Source organism: Aptenodytes patagonicus, chromosome 2, assembly GCF_965638725.1.
Source record: "Aptenodytes patagonicus chromosome 2, bAptPat1.pri.cur, whole genome shotgun sequence".
Lineage (NCBI taxonomy): Eukaryota > Metazoa > Chordata > Aves > Sphenisciformes > Spheniscidae > Aptenodytes > Aptenodytes patagonicus.
Window position 1 is genome coordinate 9930252 of NC_134950.1, and position 19033 is coordinate 9949284.

A 19033-nucleotide genomic window follows, 5' to 3' on the forward strand; every position below is an offset into this window, starting at 1 on the left:
CTAAGTTGTGGCAGTTTCTGTTACTTTGCACAAGAATTATCTGATTTTGTAAAATGACTATGGTTTAAAGCTTTGGGGAAAAATATTTTAAGAGTTACTAGTGTAATTTTACACAGCACCAGGCCTGCTGGTGACAGATGGAGTCCAGCTATCTCACAGGGGGAAAAGGATCATTGCTTATGAATTGGCAGGGCTCATTGAGAGGGCTTTAAACTAGGTTTGAAGGGGGAAGGGGATAAAACCAGGCTCACTAGAGATGAGCCTAGGGGTGGCGTGCCGATGCCGGGGGCGAAATCGATAGCCCAGCTCAAGTGCATATACACCAATGCACGCAGCATGGGCGGCAAACAAGAGGAGCTGGAAGCCATTGCGCAGCGGGAAAGATATGACTTAGTCGCCATCACAGAAATATGGTGGGGTGACTCTCACGATTGGAGCGCTGCAATGGATGGCTATAGACTCTTCAGAAGGGACAGGCGAGGAAGGAGAGGTGGTGGGGTGGCCCTGTATGTTAGGGAGTGTTTCGATTGTATAGAGCGCAACGACTGTGATGATGATACGGTCGAGTGTTTATGGGTAGGGAAGAGGGGGAAGGCCAACGAGGCAGATATCCTGCTGGGAGTCTGTTATAGACCACCCAACCAGGATGAAGGGGCAGATGAACCGTTCTACAAGGGGCTGGCAGAAGTCTCTCAATCGCTAGCCCTTGTTCTCGTGGGGGACTTCAACTTCCCAGACATCTGCTGGAAATATGACACGGCAGAGAGGAAGCAGCCTAGGAGGTTCCTGGAGTGTGTGGAAGACAACTTCCTGACACAGCTGGTAAGTGAGCCCACCAGGGGAGGTGCCTCGCTCGACCTGCTGCTTACAAACAGAGAAGGACTGGTGGGAGATGTGGTGGTCGGAGGCCGTCTTGGGTTTAGTGACCATGAAATGGTAGAATTCTCCATTCTTGGTGAGGTAAGGAGGGGGGCCAGCAAAACCACAAGCATGGACTTCCGGAGGGCGGACTTTGGCCTCTTCAGGATGCTGGTTGAGAGAGTCCCTTGGGAGACAGTCCTGAAGGGCAAAGAGGTCCAGGAAGGCTGGATGATCTTCAAGGAGGAAGTCTTAAAGGCACAGGAGCAGGCTGTCCCTGTACGCCGTAAGAAGAACGGGCGGGGAAGACGACCGGCCTGGCTGAACGGGGAGCTTTTGCTGAGACTCAGGAAAAAAAAGAGAGTTTACCACTTCTGGAAGAAGGGGCAGGTGACTCAAGAAGAGTACAGGGATCTCGTTAGGTCGTGCAGAGAGGAAATGAGAAAGGCAAAAGCCCAGCTAGAACGCAATCTGGCCGCTGTCGTTAAAGACAACAAAAAATGTTTTTACAAATATATTAATGACAAGAAGAGAGCCAAGGAGAATCTCCATCCTTTATTGGATGCGGGGGGGGAACATTGTCACCAAGGATGAGGAAAAGGCTGAGGTACTCAATGCCTTCTTTGCCTCAGTCTTTAACAGGCAGACCAGTTATCCTCAGGGTACTCGGCCCCCCGAGCTGGAAGACAGGGACGACAAGCAGAATAAACCCCCCATAATCCAAGAGGAAGCAGTCAATGACCTGCTACGCCACCTGGACGCTCACAAGTCTATGGGGCCGGATGGGATCCACCCGAGAGTGCTGAGGGAGCTGGCGGAGGAGCTCGCCAAGCCACTCTCCATCATTTATCAGCAGTCCTGGTTAACGGGGGAGGTCCCGGACGACTGGAGGCTTGCCAATGTGACGCCCATCTACAAGAAGGGCCGGAAGGAGGATCCGGGGAACTACAGGCCTGTCAGCCTGACCTCGGTGCCGGGGACGATTATGGAGCGGTTCATCTTGAGGGCGCTCACAAGGCATGTGCGGGACAACCAGGGGATCAGGCCCAGCCAGCACGGATTCATGAAAGGCAGGTCCTGCTTGACCAACCCGATCTCCTTCTATGACCAGGTGACGCGCCTAGTGGATGAGGGAAAGGCTGTGGATGTGGTCTACCTGGACTTCAGTAAGGCCTTTGACACTGTCTCCCACAGCATTCTCCTCGAGAAGCTGGCGGCTCACGGCTTAGACAGGTGTACTCTTCGCTGGGTCAAAAACTGGCTGGACGGCCGGGCCCAGAGAGTTGTGGTGAATGGAGTTCAATCCAGTTGGTGGCCGGTCACGAGCGGTGTTCCCCAGGGCTCAGTTTTGGGGCCGGTCTTGTTCAATATCTTAATCCCCTCATCCAGATCATTGATAGAGTGCACCCTCAGGAAGTTTGCAGAGGACACCAAGTTGGGCGGGAGTGTTGATCTGCTCGAGGGTAGGAAGGCTCTGCAGAGGGACCTGGACAGGCTGGATGGATGGGCCCAGGCCAACTGTATGAGGTTCAACAAGGCCAAGTGCCGGGTCCTGCACTTCAGCCACAACAACCCCGTGCAGCGCTACAGGCTTGGGGAAGAGTGGCTGGAAAGCTGCCTGTCAGAAAAGGACCTGGGGGTGCTGGTCGACAGCCGGCTGAACATGAGCCGGCGGTGTGCCCAGGCGGCCAAGAAGGCCAATGGCATCCTGGCCTGTATCAGAACTAGTGTGGCCAGCAGGAGTAGGGAAGTGATTGTGCCCCTGTACTCGGCCCTGGTGAGGCCGCACCTTGAATACTGTGTTCAGTTTTGGGCCCCTCACTACAAGAAGGACGTTGAGGTGCTGGAGCATGTCCAGAGAAGGGCAACGAGGCTGGTGAGGGGTCTGGAGAACAAGTCTTCTGAGGAGCGGCTGAGGGAACTGGGACTGTTTAGCCTGGAGAAAAGGAGGCTGAGGGGAGACCTCATCGCTCTCTACAACTCCCTGAAAGGAGGTTGTAGCGAGGTGGGTGTTGGTCTCTTCTCCCAAGTAACAAGCGATAGGATGAGAGGAAATGGCCTCAAGTTGCGCCAGGGGAGGTTTAGATTGGACGTGAGGAAAAATGTCTTTACTGACAGAGTGGTTAAACATTGGAAGAGGCTGCCCAGGGAAGTGGTGGAGTCCCCATCCCTGGAGGTATTTAAAAGACGAGTAGATGCTGCGCTTAGGGACATGGTTTAGTGGGCATGGTGGTGTTGAGTTGATGGTTGGACTCGATGATCTTAGAGGTCTTTTCCAACCTTAATGATTCTATGATTCTGTGAATTTTAATTGTGTAAAGCATCTGTTTTATATGTTCAAAAATGCTTATATGTTAAGAAGCTTAAATTTTAAAGGTAACCAGGCCTTTAATACAGGCTTCTATTCCCTATTTTTGTATATTAATTATTGGTACAAATGTAACTTAACAGCTTTATGTTGAATGTAGCTAGTCTTCAGAATCATGTTTTGTTAACTATTTCTTTACATTTTGACTTATTTCCCCAAATCTCCATCTGATATGCTCTTTGGAACAGGAATTAGATCTCACTACGTTCTTTCCTATGCTAATACCAATAGGACCCTAATTCCAATGGGGGTTTGAAATTTACTTATAACAAATTAGCTGCTTACTGTGATGGTGTAAACACTTACTGCTGACAGCACATTTTACATAGCAGCCTTCATGCTGCTTCCAGCCACAACTGCCAGCTTTACCAAAACACTTCTCTCTAAACTCCTATGACAAATTTGATACAAAATGAAAAACAGTTGTAAGGATCCTGAATAAAACAGGAGGGAATAATCTTCAATATATATTGGTTGTGGTGATTGTAAGTAACTGTGCTTTAAAAGAGAAGAGGTTATTGCCAAGGGAGTAATTGAACTTCCCATTCTTTTGGGTTTTTGTGGAATTTTGCAGATAATTGTTTCACAGCTACATTTAAAACCGTATCAACGTGTCCTTAATTATACCTTTTGATATAGATTTGCAAAAATTAGAAGTTAACTTTGGGCCTGATCTTTTTCAATGGAAATTCAGAATTAACTCCAGTTTGGTGGAGGATACAATTTAGCTATCATTTTAGCCAATTTAAATGTAATGAAGTCTTGAAGACATTTAGTAAAATTTGATCCTGTAGTCATCTTAATTGCTTTTATGAAGCCAATGTCATACATGCAAGGCTGCACAGAATTTTGTTACGATGTTTTGTTACTTGATGAAAAAAAGCACCAGTGTGCCTAAACAAAGTAATTCTTGCCTTCTTTCTAGTAGTGTTGTTAAAAAGGGGAAAAATTGTTTTACTAGATATGGGGGCTGTAAAATTTATATTCAAGGAACATGTTTTTTAAATAAAATAATAATTCCTGTTTTCAATTATCTGCTTTCTCTTTTCTCTATTGCTTTTGCCTTTCGTGATCGAAGTCTAGGAGAGTAAGTCAATGTTTTAATGAACTTTTGGGGATTTTTTTTTTTTCTGATATGCTTATAAAAAGTTAATCCATTTCACTTAATTGTTTCACTAGGTCAGACCGAAAGTTATTTCAGTTGACTTCATTCACTAAAACTCATGAATTGTATACATATTTTTAATTGGATTAAAAAAAAAAGTGATTGTTAGCATTTGGTTCTGTTTGTTTATATATGTGTGTTTCCGTATATATGCATGCTGTATTCTGTTGCTTTCTTTTTGAAATTTTATCTTAGCCTTTTACTCTTTGATTGTAAGATTACGCAATGTTAAATTTCTATATTTTAAAAAGCCATTATTTTGAGATGCATATTTGCATCCATACTATACTTCAAACACCTAATGAAGTAATTGAATCTTGAACATGCAGTTAGTTCAAGATCACGTGATGTAAAAGCAATCTCTCCTATAGATGTAAAACATACATTAGTTGTCGCTTTTTTTTTTTTAATTTTTATTAATTTGTGAAGTTGTGGTAGAGAAGAGAAATAAAGTAAAATAGGCTTAAAAGTTAGGAAAACTTACTGTGCACGTCAGGAAACGTTAACGGTGTTTTCCCATTTTTTAGGATTCACAGAGCAGGCAAGGAGGATATAGTATGCATCAGCTTCAGGGGAATAAGGAATATGGCAGTGAGAAGAAAGGTTATCTTCTAAAGAAGAGTGATGGGTATGTTCTTGGAGCGCATAATACATAGTGAGAACTATTACTGTGTTCCTGCACTGATTTTTATTGTGTTGTACTGTGGGTGCTTACGGCATGTTCCCCTAATGCATGTGCCTCAAGTACTCAAGAATTTCACAGTTAAATCTGAACACACATCTGAAATGAACGTAGTAAATATAAAAAGCATGGCAAGCAATCATAAAAAAAAAAGTCATATTAAAAAGAAAGCTGTTGTCTTTATAAGTCTCTAATAGGTGATTAAGACCTGTCATAAATCTTCAAGTTACTTCTGATGAGGCATTTAGTAATTTTGACTGCATCTGTTTGTTTCTCAAGGCTAATCTTCTCAAAATGTTAATGGGATTAACATATGTTTTGAGATCATGTCTGGTTACTGAATTTGTTGTTGTTGATGTTTTTATGCAGGTTAAGGAAAGTATGGCAGAGAAGAAAGTGCACTGTTAAAAATGGAATTCTTACAATATCACATGCAACGGTAAGTTATTTTTATACCTTTTTATTAAAATAATAAATTAACATTATCCTTTCCCAGTGAATCTGTTGGTGTTCATCTGCTATTACAAAAAAGATGCCACTTCTGCTTCCGAGTGTTGAAGTTCTGTGGGTTATCAGAAGCTGGAGACTCATTTATGGCGGTATTGCTATACGTATTGCTCTGTTAAAATTTTTCCTGGTTGTCTGCTGCCGACCCCTAGTAGGAACAGTGCTTCAAGTTAAACGGAGCAGTACACCTGTTCTTACTATACCTTTGAGATACGGAATGTGATTCATCTGAACAAAATGAAGTGTCTACAGTGTAGCTGTCTGCATCAGAGCAAGATCTTGTAGACTCCTCTCTTAGCTACTGGAGAGCTGGTCAATGTGGTCAAAGGAGTCTGGGTAGATTTGGTCAGATATCTTGTTACAAACTCAATTCTGGCTGTTGACTGTATGGGAAGACTAATAACTAGCTCATACATAGATGTCTGTATTACAGATGCTTTATTCCTACATAGGATGTTAACTATTTAAAACACTTTAATGTCTACACGTTCATTTTGTAAAAAGTTCAAAATTGTTCAATTAATCAGAGTGAGAAAAATTAGAATAAAGGCTGGCTTGAAATTAATTTCAAAACTTCCTGTGGACTGTATGAAGTAAGTGAACTCTTCTTTAGCCATCTAAAATTTTCCTTCATTTTTTTCCCCACTGGTATAGCTTGTGACAGTTGATTTAATACTTAAATGTATTTATCAATAGTTTGATAAGAAAATGGCAAATATATTGAACAGACTTTTCAATGAATATTTCAGCTGGTTTTGCTCATAAGCATTGTCATGGTATATCTGTGAAGCACATCATTTGGAAACTTGGGAAGTGTTTGATATTAGATGTTATTGATAGAGTCTGACAGATGAGTGAATGTATAATGCTTTGAGTGCTTTCAACCAAAAGTGTGAAATTTTGGAAAGTTTTTATCATAGTGATTTCTGGGAATTGGCCGTATATCTGAAGTATCTTCCTAGGAATGTTAAATCAGGAGGAAGCAACAACATTATAATGGCGGAGGCAGTCCTAAAACTGTCTCGCAGCAGCATGACACAAACTTGTCGGAAACAAGAGTAACTCCTGTTACTCCTGTTAAAGGAGATGGTCCCATTTCATCACCCTTTCTTCCCCTTCCTCCCAAATTCCACTGATGGCCATGAGTGTCAGTGTCTAAAGTTAACCACCTACCTTCAGCAGGTTAAAGGGAAGTTATTACATTTTGTACTGGAGGTTGGTTCTTTTTAATGGCTAGGAAGATATCCTCACATCCTTTGAGGAGTCACTTAGTCAAATTACTTACAATTTGTTAGCAATGGCTCAATTATCACCATTTTTTTAAAAAAAATCTGTATTGCCAAGCTCAAGATTTGCCAATTTAGAATTCTTTGAATTGCACTATCGACTGTAGTTTTCCTTTTCTTGTACGTAGCTGTGTAAAAGCAGTCCATTTGCTCTTTTCTGTTGCAGTGCCAAGAAGAAAGTAATTTTCTTGTTTTCAGTGATGGAAAGTTCATATCATGACAGTCTGTTTGACACTAAACTTTGAAAACTGAGACTCCAATCACATATTTGCTCCTTCAAGGAACTGTTGCTCCTTAAGTGTTAAAAATACTATGTTGATGAGCTTGTTCAGACAAACATTTGACAACTTGGGGCATGTGTTTCCAGAATTTTTTTGTTTGTTTGTTGGTTTTGCATTACTTTTATATTTAATTTATAACTTCTAATGTGAGCAACTTCCAAAACTCAGTTCAGAAGTATTTACTGATAAATGACATCTTAAGTTCAGTTTATATCTGCCAGCTATATTAACTTTAATTCAATATCTCTATATTTTCTGATAAACCTTTATAAACCCAAAATAAAGACATATTTAGTTATCGTGTCTTAAGTAACCTAATTATAGCAGAGAATACTAGTATATGTATTTATTCTAAGTTCTGAAACTCCAGATCTCCAGCTTCCCACCCTCCTTTTAAATTTTTAGGATTATATCTTTGATTTATTTAAAATGGGAGGAAAATAGGAATATGGGCATACTGTAATGAAAAATTGCGTAATAGCTTTACCATCGTTTATGAAATAAAAGAAAAACCTTCAGTGTTAGCATATTCTAAATTAAGTTTATTCCTTTAATCCCTTTCAAATGGTCAGGAAGGGTTGCCATGAAGATTTTAATTTTGTTTAGGTTTAGTAATCTGTCCATTCTGACAGACCGAGTCAAAGTCATGCTGGTCTCAAGCGTTTTGAGGGTGTACATGTATGCATGTCCACACTTAAATTAATATCACACATGCCCACTCCCCAGAAAGGAAAAATAATCCTAAATCAAGACATTTTTAAAGTAAAATAAATTTTCTTTTTAGTCCAACAGGCAACCAGCTAAACTGAATTTACTGACCTGCCAGGTGAAGCCAAATGCTGAAGATAAGAAATCTTTTGATCTAATATCACGTATGTAGCAACTTTAGTACCATCTTGCATTATGTGGGATTTCTAAAAATGTCATTACAAGATACTTTGGGTAAAAATGAGGCTACAGTTCAAAATTCAGATCTATATCCAGATACATGCAGTGCCTCATGAGTGTTCAGATTCCTCTAGTTTTGAAGATGAGTTGAATGGACAAATGAATGTAGAACCTTTTGTGTGTGTGGTGTGTGACATGAATACTGTTCATTTGTGACAAGCCATGAAATGCAGTGTATGTGCTGTTCTCCTGAGTTCAGAGAGATGTTAAACAGCTTAGTGAAACATGCATAAGCTATATCCACCAGGAAATGGAAAACACCTTCGCCCTCATTTTGTTTTTCCTTCATTGTCTGTTCTGCTTTTTGAGTGCTATTTGGGGCATTGAGGAAGGCAAGGAGAACCCAATTTCTCTTGTTCTCTTATCTTCCTCTTAAAATATGCTTCTGTTTGTTTAAAATTGGTAGTGACTTGTCTTCTCAGCATTATAGCTTCTGTGATTTCCCTTCCTTCCATTTTTGTCTCCTATAGCAGGTATTTGTATCCAGTCTGATTTTTTTAAAAACACTTTTGAAGTTGATGAGTCAAATTACTGTTTTCAGTCTTTACATATATAGTATTAAACAACAAACGGTTCCAACATTCTATATTTACAAGGACAGTCTGTGAAACTCTTGTATGTGAGAGAGAATACCCAGTTCATATTTAATCCTTTGGTTAGTAAAAAGAAGTTTCTTAATCCACACGGAGGGAAAAGTATATAATAGGAACAAATTCATTTTGCCCTTTTCTGCTATCTATGACTTCAGAAGGGAAAAATTTGCTTCATATGCTTATTTTTCTTTAATATTTCTAAACATAAGACTTCTGAAATACATACGTTTGGTGTAAATCAAAATTCACAATTTCATCTTTCTCTGTTTGTTTTTTTTTTTTTTTAGAATTGTTTTCCATAGCTATGAATAAAGTATTAATGTTGCTGGTTAAGGGCAGTTGCTCTTAAAAGCTTTAGTTGCCAAATAGTTTTTAGTAACAAATATGTTGATATTTTAAAATTTATCACGTGCCAACTGAAAAGATGTATGTATTTATTTCAGATAACAGAACATACCACTTTCAAGCAGAAGATGAACAGGAATACGTAGCGTAAGAATGTTTACTTTTTTTTAAGTTTATTTTGCCAATAGAGGTGTATAAAATCACACGTAACAGTGGAAATAGTTTTCTCAGTTAATGCAGAAGTAGTGCCTACTGTCTGTTTTTTCTGCTGTTGTGAATCTCTAAATGTAAACTATTTTGTGTCACGCTACAGGGCTCTTTGAAAACCTTGTAACATTCAAAACAAAACAAAACCCCAACCCAACCAACCAAAAACCCATTTAGATTGTGTACCCTGCCAGCATATGGTTTGCGTGCAGTTGCTTGGCATGATATAGTAGATCAGGTTATTAGGGTTCAAATGAAATATTCCTAATTGTTCTTAAATCTTCTGTGTCAACCCTCTTTTGCAGTTACTTCTCTTCCTCCTGATCCTACCTTTTCCTTTAAATTAAAAATAATAAATAGATAAAAGATAACACGTAGAAAATATTTACAGGTAATGCATCTTTTCTACTGTAGGCCTAGAAATAAACAGCAAAACATATCTCTGAGATTGTGTACTTCACAATCCAGTAACTTGCTTCATTAATGCATGTTTCCAACCAGATTATTTCCTTTAAAACAATCTTTCTTCCTGCTACGTCAGAGCTTCTTGTCCCGAGAACCATGTACCACTTTTTTTCCTCCTGAATATTGCTCTCAGTGTCATCGAAAATGTGTTGTGCAGAACATTGCAATCTAATGCTCATCACCTGGCAAGGCTAGGAATAAAGTTACTAGTGAAGAGGGCAGTAAGCCTGAGCCTTCCAGGCTACCTCATTCTTCAGGACTGTTGTGCTCTTTTGTTGCATGTCCGTATTCTAATGGAAGACTGTGTTGCACCATGTGTATTGTAAAGGTACAGGGAATGTTTGTAGGGTATTTCACTTGTTCGGTAGTGTTGGGAGGCAATGGCATTGACAGTTCAACGTTGGGACGCATGAATGAAATGGGAGGGCTGGAGAGTTCTTTGTCATGCAGCTATTTCCTTCCAGTCTTCCACAGCTTTATGTTGGCTCTTGGAGTGCAAAGCTGACTTGCTAGTCGTGCTTACTGCATTCATTCTGGAACTTAATTATTCCAGTAAGGTTCTTAGTCAAAAAGAAAATACTGTTACTTCTGATCAGTAATGCACCTGATGAGTCAGAAGTTCTTGTGTCTCTGCCATAAATTAGTTTTTACTATATTTGTTGGTTTAAAAAGTGAAGTGTTTTTGTCTGGTTGTTTGGGTTTTTTTTTGGTCTTAATGCGTGAGCAAGGTAGGGAGAAAATACATTAGTAAATTAATACATCTGATTGTCAGGTCAATAAATTTAGTTAGCTGGCTGCCCGTTGGACTGTTTTGGAATTCCAGGCTGGTTTTGTTTCCCATTAGAACTACAGTTCCCATTTGTTCATTGCTAAAGTCTGATTTATCACTTTAAAGTCCAGTGGCTGAGAAAATGACTTGTACTGGAATATTTTTATGTTGCTGCAAGTTTAAAAAGTTTCATTTAGCTAAAGAGACATTAGTTACATCCAAGTGTTGGAATACATGCAGACAAACTAATAGACACTAAGTGTATTTTGCCTGTATTGGCACTGTAATCCACCAACAAAAAGGTACTGTAATGCTACTTAGACAAGTGTTCTGTTTCAGAAAATTACTTAAGTGACCCAAGTAATGGTATGCACTTTGAGATGCACATGGAAACTTACTTTCTTTTTTCTTTAGGAAAATTGTGCAATATCTTTAGTTAATTGAAGTTCATGAACCAGAATGACTGTTAATGTGTTGATGAAAAACTACAATATAACCAAATGTTCTATTTTTCTTGTGCAGCCACTAGTAGGTCCTAAATAGCTTCATTATCTAAGGTGTCATGCGAACAGCACCCTTGGACTTCCAGCCTTGTTAATTTAAGAGCATTCTGCAGGAACTATGTGATGCAGCTCCTCGATTAGAGTTGTCATCCTTTTGTTCCAATTTCCACTTCACTTGTATATGTGTGCCCCTCTCATCCCTTTCTTCTCCATCTTGTTGCGTTTTGTCCACCCAGTTTTAGTCCTGCCTCTGTTCTGTCTTTTTATCCTTGTGCACCAATTGAGGAATAAATATAAATATATTTTCAAATCACTTTCCTTCCAGCCTCACATCTAAATAGAGAAAAAAGCAAGAGGCATTTCTTTATACTCTTAGTTTAACTAACCTTGCATATGTAGTCCTAGTGATCATCTTAAACTGCTTCCATAAATAGCTCCTCAAACTACTTAAAAATAAAAATAATAATAAAGCAGACGGTTTCAAACACAAATCACTGAAGCCTACATTCTGTCATAGGTCTGTTACTGCTTCCCCTCAAACATTTACCTTAGTCCAGTGCATTTCTTGATTCTTATCCAGCCAGCTGTCTGACCTTTAATTACTGCTTGACTGTCCTTCAAATTTCTCAGTGGATTATTAGTTTTCTAGTGGATAAAGTACAGTGTGTGCAGGGGGAGAAGTGCGTGTGTATATTTATGTGTCTGTTACCTTGGATCTCTAACCAGATTTAATTTTTTTAACATACACAATAATAATGTTTTCTACTTTTTGATAATTGTGGATAGGGCCAAACATACTCTGGACATGACCTTTTAGTTCTCTTCTACTCTCTTTTTGAAGGTCAAGAGTATATCCATTTCTGTAGGAAAAGCCTGGATTATACACAGAACTATATTCAGAAATTTAGCTGTGAAGAAACACGCATCTGACTTCAGTCTAGTGTTTAGCAGCGGTCTTCAGACATTTTCTACTTTGGGAGGACTGAGTTGGAAGGTCTTGATACTATCTGTTGCTTGTTCCATACAAAAAAGTTGTTTCTGAAAGTCTGAAAATTACTATGCTAGTGTTCTGTTTATGCATTTACCTGGGAACAACAATGTTGCAATAGGGATTGTCAGAAGAGACAGAGATAAATTTTTATTGCAAACTGAAAAAACTGTTAGCCTCGTTATTCTGGGAGGGCTTTTATTGGCTTAGAAATACTGAGGAATCTGAGAGTCTGGTCCATCTGAGATTAATGAATCCTTCTGTTGCCTTCATTGGATCCAGAAGGCACCCACGATGCCAGATTTTTGTTTAGCCTCATGACTTTCTTCAAAGGTGGGAATCTCCAGCAAATAAAATGCCTTAAAGGACCACAAGAAACTACTGGGACCCAGAAAAAGAGGTGTAGTAGAATATTGAACAACCTGTCTTATTGTATTAGATAGAAGGCAAAGCAATTCTGTGAGACTTGAGTAATTTTTAAATTATTTGAAAGAACGCTACAAAGTATTACCAGAAGCTCTTTGACTGTTAGCTTGAGGCTGGTGACATAAATCAAATATATTTAAAAAAAAAAAGTAAAGGAAGAAAGAGAAGACTAGTGCAGATAAGAAAAAAGGGGAAGAACAGCAGTCATAAGACAGTTTTTATAAACTGTTGACACTGACTTAATATACCATATTTACTGATTAGACTTGTTTATTTTTGAGCGTACAGCCTTGCCAGGAAGGCCTGGTGACCAACTGGGGACTTCTTGTATAAATGGCATTAGTCATTAAGAACGTGTCTGCTACTGTGCCTGTGCCAAATGGGCCTTGCTGCTGATGTCTGGGAAGAGCTGACACTGCGGTGCCTCGTGCTCTGTCTCGCAGGTGACACCGATGACTTGCAGCCTTGGACAGTGGGTTCCTTCTAGCTGAGGAAACGCAACCAAAATAAGTTACTGCTCTTACAGTTTAGAAACTCTTAATATGGAAATCTGTATCAAACTAACAGCTGGCTCAGTCATGTCATGTTTATTTTAATTGCATCTAATAATTTTTTTAATTGTTACTGCATAGTTGAGTTTTATTCAAATTCTGCATTTTTAACAAACTAATCAAATTGTAACCCTGAAAGAAATTGTCAGCAAATGTGAGAATAAATGTTGTCTGTCTGAGTTTAATGATTATTTTACTCTGTGTTTAACACAACATTACTATAATGTCAGAAGCGAGACACTGCCGCCTCTTACTTTTTTTGTAACATTGGATTTCATCAGAAAAATTGCAGAAGAATGCCATCTAGTGTTGGTTCTTACATTGTATCATATAGCTAGAGAGAGAGAGATTCATGTAAATATACTTGTTTTCAGCATGTAAACTATGGAGCAAAGTTGTTTTCAAATCTTTCAATGTCTCTTTTATTTTTAAGGTTGACTTTTCAATAATTTTTAAAAGCGTTTTCTTTTAAATACAAGTTCTCAGATTAGTCTCTGCCCATAAAAATTTAAAAAACATATGTATATGAAGTATATAATATACAGTGCCTATATACCAGTTCAGACCCTGAATCTGTATTGTGAGATTATATACATAGTTTTCCTTCTGAAATACTTTAAAGTTTATCTTTGCATTATTATTTCAGTGAGAAATTAGGAATTTCAATCTGAAGTTCTATTAGTTTGTTTAGATGACCATAGCCATTTTAGCACATTTCAGAAGATTGATGATTGCAGATAATTGTGATATTGTGAACAGCAAATGGATTGAGGGCACTGCCAAGTTAAAATATTTCTGTGTAAAAAAGGTGTATTTGCAGTAGATGTAAAAACATCTAAAATCACTATACCTGGGAGGGTTTTTTTTAACTTGCTCTTTTTCTAAATTAGAGAACACTGCATCTGCAATGTGCTTGTCCTTAGTATAACCACTGCCCCTCTTTACTTCCACCTGTAGGGCAACAGCCACTGAGAGTTTTTTTGTTTGTTTTTTTTTAATTAAAACATTATTGTGTAAACAAAAACTCGCAGAGTGGTTGGGGGTGTGTGGAACTACTGCCTGAAATATCATTGAAGAGTCTTGATTTGTTGCAGTCAGCAGTTGCTCTTAAAATTTTATGTTGGCTATCGATATCGTTACTCTCCTGTCATCTTCTCTTCCTTACCCCATTTGTTGCCATGGCAATTTTCATTAATTTGGAAATTACATTCTGATTAGTGTGCTGAGACCTGCATTGTGAAAGGCAGCTGGACATCAACACATTCAAAAATGTGCTTGCTGTCTCCTCTGTGAAGAGAGAGATGCACACTGGAGAAAGTAGTGGTTATAATTTTCTCCTTTAATAATGGGATAGGCTTCAGGAAGATCTTAGGCACCTACTTTTAAAGCAGTTAAATTTACAGGATCTTAATTGCACCCTTTCTCTTTCACAGCTTCTGCTTATTTGAGGAACCCGAGAACTATACTGCTTTGACTTTAAAATTGTTCACCAAAGGGACATTAGAATGAAGACTCTTTCTCTTTGTCTTTTCTCATTCTTTCTTACGTTTTCTCAATTCTTTCCTTTCCATTTCTGACTTTTTCCCCAGTCAGTCTCTCCCACAATACAGTCCTTCCCTATATTCCCACTAATATTTTGTTCCTGACAAGCTTTCTACAGTTTATAGATTAACTTGTATTTGCAAATGCAGATCTTCATTAAGGTCTTTATCTTGTGCTAGATGGATATCAGTATTGACTAACAGCAAAGAAGAAGCATTAAATATGGCATTCCGTGGAGAGCAGAGCACAGGGGAAAACAGTTTAGAGGATCTGACAAAAGCCATTATTGATGACATACAGAGATTACCCGGAAATGAAGTCTGTTGTGATTGTGGCTCACCAGGTATCTCAATTTGTTAATGTCATCAACTTCTTGTTGGAAGCGAAGTACTTTCTTTAAAGAAGTGTTTGTAAAGTGCAAACTAATTTTCTAAGTGATGTGTTGATCAGTCTTCAACCTGTTTTTAAAAGAACAAATATGACTTTCATACTTTAGTTCCGTTTAATTCACTAAAATATTTTTGTGTGTTGTCTGTGCTTACTTCCAGCAGTTCAAGCCCCTCTGGAGTTTGAACTGTTCTTGTTGCACTGTCTCTAGATGCTTGTTGCACTTGAATGGAAGTTGCTTGGCATCACTGATCCTGTGCATGCTACTAAGTAGAAGTGAGTAATGCTTAGACAATGATTGTGGAAAAATTGACCTGGCCAGGATCTTACTCTGAAGTTTTAACTTGGCATGAGACTACTGGAATTGCAGTATCAAAAATATTCAGAGGAAGAATAAGTAGTCTTGTGCAAAGAATGAGACCCAGAGTTGGAATCCTATCAGATTATATCTTCAGAAGTACAGAGTTACAGGTCAGTTGTATGTCGCTTAGAGCTTGAGAAGAGTCAGCTTGTCATAGAACTACTGAATCGATGTGGTAGTTGGCAGCTGTAATAGCTGCCACATCTAAAGAGACACTTCAAGAAGGTGATACTCATTTGGAACTGAGTGGATAGTATGTATCTTGAAGATGCTTATTGACGCAGAACTGATCCAAATAAGAAATACCTAGATAAAAATACAAAGTGGAATATAATTATGTCAAATCCTGAGATTGGTTCACTCAATTATTTCAGCATGTAAAGCTAGAGAAACTTCGAATTGCAGTTCTCATTCATCTTTTAATTTATAGTGAAGTTTTAAGCTTCACTCCTGCACCCCAGCTTGCTGCTTTGAAGCTCTTGACTTGATGCTTTATCAGTTACTATTTAAGATTGAGGAATAGATTAATTTGAAGACATGTATGTATATAAAATATGTCTGGAGCTTTTTCTGTTCCTTAAAAACTGGTCTTGTTTCTTATGTAGCGTTCATAGTGTAAGATCTATTCAAATATTACATGCAGATCGCCTCCATGACAGCAATTTTTTTTTTTTTTTTTTTCCTGGACTAGCCAGTGTTCCTTAAATTTTCTACAACATATTACTGTTTTTTACATATTGGAAAATGCAATGGTTAATCTTTTATAAAGAAAGACTATTTAAAGTTTAAGAATTAAAGATTAAAACTTCAGAGGTTGCCAACAGTGGAATTTAGGAGATCTGTTCCTTTTAAAAACAGGAAACAAAAGCGTTACCTTCTTTCTACAAGAAACAAATCCTAAATGTATTCAAATACGGTTATTCAGTATGGATTTATAAGTCTAAATTCAGTGCCTTTGGGACTGTCCTTAAATCTGAAAAACTTAATTCCGTTGGTAGCAATTTGTGGTTAAATTTGCACTGCAGTTTGGAGAAAAGTATGGAATATTCTTAGTTTATTTCCATTTGTTAAAACATTAAATGAGGAATCGGAATACATTGGGATTTCTTACCACCATTAAAAACCTTTTCTTGGACTTTGACTAAATATTTTGTTTTTCAATTCTACAGATCCAACATGGCTATCAACTAATTTGGGCATTTTAACCTGCATTGAGTGTTCTGGAATACACAGAGAAATGGGTGTCCATATTTCTCGAATCCAGTCTTTGGAATTAGACAAATTAGGAACGTCTGAACTCTTGGTAAGTTTTTTTTGGGTTTGTTTTTTTTTTTTTAGGCAAATGTTGACCTGTATATAGGAAACATTCAGGTGCATAATTTACAGTTAATTTTTTTTCAAGGTATGGGTTTTGCAGAATGTCGTCTTCATATTTTTGTATGTATCTCATGGGAGGGTTTTTACTATTATGTATTATTGATGCTTTTGACAACTTGTCACTTCTCATGTTCATTTCCTGAGGTTTTGCAGAATGAATATTGATATCTGTTGTGATTAGTGCCATCAGAATGTTGCCTGTTATTAGCTGATCCTGACCATAAATCAGGACAGTCTAAAATCTCATGTGATTAAAAAAAAAAAAGAAAGCTCATTTAACTTGACAAGTGAGAATGACCATTGCTAATTTTGACAGAAAAATGTTGGATGAATCTTTTAATTCGATGGAAGAAACGCTGTAGCATTGAAGTTATGAAAGGAATTTGATGTGAGACTACTAAAAAAAAAAGGGGGGGGGGGGGGGATAGAAAAAAATACAAACAAAACCCCCCCCCAGTTACAGTAGGTTTATCTCCCCAACTGTGTTTGGCCTGTGAGAAGACACTTGTTACAGAAATTTTGTATGGGAAAATTGAGAGAAGATAGAAGGCAATTCTGGGCTTGTGTGTAGGTTTAACATGAGCACTAGTATTCTTTTTGAAATCTTGAGTTGTTTGCAAAGTTACTATTCATGTAAATCAAATTGTACTAAGCATGACTTTCCAGTAGGTCTGAGCTTCTTTCCAAAAGAAACTTCCTAATCAGTGTACTAGCACTGTTTCAGTGTTAATGCTGCTAGTTCTCATTCAGTTTTTATATTGGAGGCAGATTGTCTTGAAATACAAATAATTAGCTGTGACTGTGAAGCCTATTGTACAAGTTCTGAGAGGATAGGATTCACACTTCAGAATAGTTTTTAATTGCTTTATATTTAAATGTAATCATCGTGCTTTAATTTTGCAATCCTGTGTTCCATCTTTTACTAATAGTGTGGAAAATGCACATTAATAGTCCAGTTTGTAGGTTGCTGTTAGACCCCAAACCCCCCGCCCTCATATATATATATATATATTTTTTTTTTTCTTATTGCAGCTGGCCAAGAATGTAGGAAATACTAGTTTTAATGATATTATGGAAGGGAATTTACCTAGTCCTTCGCCTAAACCCAGTCCATCAAGTGATATGTAAGTTTTGAATCTCTAAGTTGTTTAACATTGTTTACTGTGGAATATATGTGATGTAATACGTTTTAAACAGTAACCAAGCCAGAGGAGGGCTAGGATGGCGGAAGACTGTGGCTTTTTACTCCAACTGTGGAGTTTCTTAGAAGTTCAGTCTATTGTCATGTAGTCACATTTTAGCTACCTCAGTTTCTCAGTTTAGAAAACTTTAAGTTTGGGTTTCAAGATTCATTATTTTGAATCTTGACTTTTGAGTTTTGTAGTATACCCTCAAGTGATAAACACAGTTGGACTAAATGACGCTAGCTTCAGGTACTGTCTTGAGATGGTGACAAGCTTTTTCTCCCTTTCCCTGGCATAGGAGTTGCACAGAGAGCATAACAGATGTGGTTTTGCCTCAGAAGACCTTTTAACCTATTATGCTGTTTTCTAGCTGACTTAGTATTTTTTCTTTTATCCTGTTTTTAGCATGTCTTTCATGCTTATCCTGTTTTTAACATGTAGATATGTTTCCATGAGAAATCACACTTCAGGCTTTCTTTTTTCTTTGGTCTTAGTCCCCAGAGTCAGAGTAATTTTCGTATATAACAAGAACGCAGGATAAAATTGAATATGTACCTTATTTTGGGCTTGTTTGCAAGGAAGACGTGCATTATAATAACAACACAGTCTTTATCTGATAGTTTTCCTCTTCCCTTCTTAGCTCCTGAGTTAGGCAACGTGATTTTAAATTTAAATCATTGACCCATTTTTCTAAAAATTTCTAAACCAAGCTCTATTTTCACACCCCACAGGACTGCACGTAAAGAATTTATCACTGCTAAATATGTAGATCATAAGTTCTCTAGGAAGACTTGTGCATCTGCAGCAGCTAAACTGAATGAATTACTTGAGGCTGTCAAATCCAGGGATTTACTTGCACTAATTCAAGTCTATGCAGAGGGGGTAGAGCTAATGGAGCCACTGTTAGAGCCTGGACAGGTAAGCTTATCAGGTAAACAAAGCAGAGTATTTTAAATAACGTGTATTTGTAAAATGTCCAGGACCCAGGGCTGCTACCTTAGATGCTAAAACAAGAGAAATAGCAGATGAAAATGGTGGGGTTTTTCTCCCATTCCTTAATGTGGCATCATTGTGGGGAGGGAAAAAAAGACTGTATCTGTTGTCATCAATTGGTCTAAAGGAGTGTGAAATGCAATAGTAATATCATACACTGTTCTAGGTGCAACTATAGTATGTTGAAAAGCACCTGTTCTGCAGTATATTCCTTTTAGGAAAAGGCCCAAAGAGAGAGGGCTTGGCT

The 19033-nt window shown here is 38.1% G+C and overlaps 1 protein-coding gene across 3 annotated transcripts in view; it reads left to right on the forward strand.

Moving 5' to 3' along the window:
* Positions 1-19033, forward strand: part of ASAP1 (ArfGAP with SH3 domain, ankyrin repeat and PH domain 1) — a 145982-nt gene that overhangs the window by 89690 nt on the left and 37259 nt on the right. For all 3 annotated transcript variants that reach the window (XM_076329089.1, XM_076329090.1, XM_076329091.1), the window contains exons 11-18: positions 4919-5019; positions 5443-5512; positions 7932-8019; positions 9132-9180; positions 14664-14827; positions 16402-16535; positions 17642-17733; positions 18525-18711. In XM_076329089.1, the coding sequence (XP_076185204.1) occupies positions 4919-5019; positions 5443-5512; positions 7932-8019; positions 9132-9180; positions 14664-14827; positions 16402-16535; positions 17642-17733; positions 18525-18711 (885 nt within the window). The remainder of the gene's footprint in view (positions 1-4918; positions 5020-5442; positions 5513-7931; positions 8020-9131; positions 9181-14663; positions 14828-16401; positions 16536-17641; positions 17734-18524; positions 18712-19033) is intronic.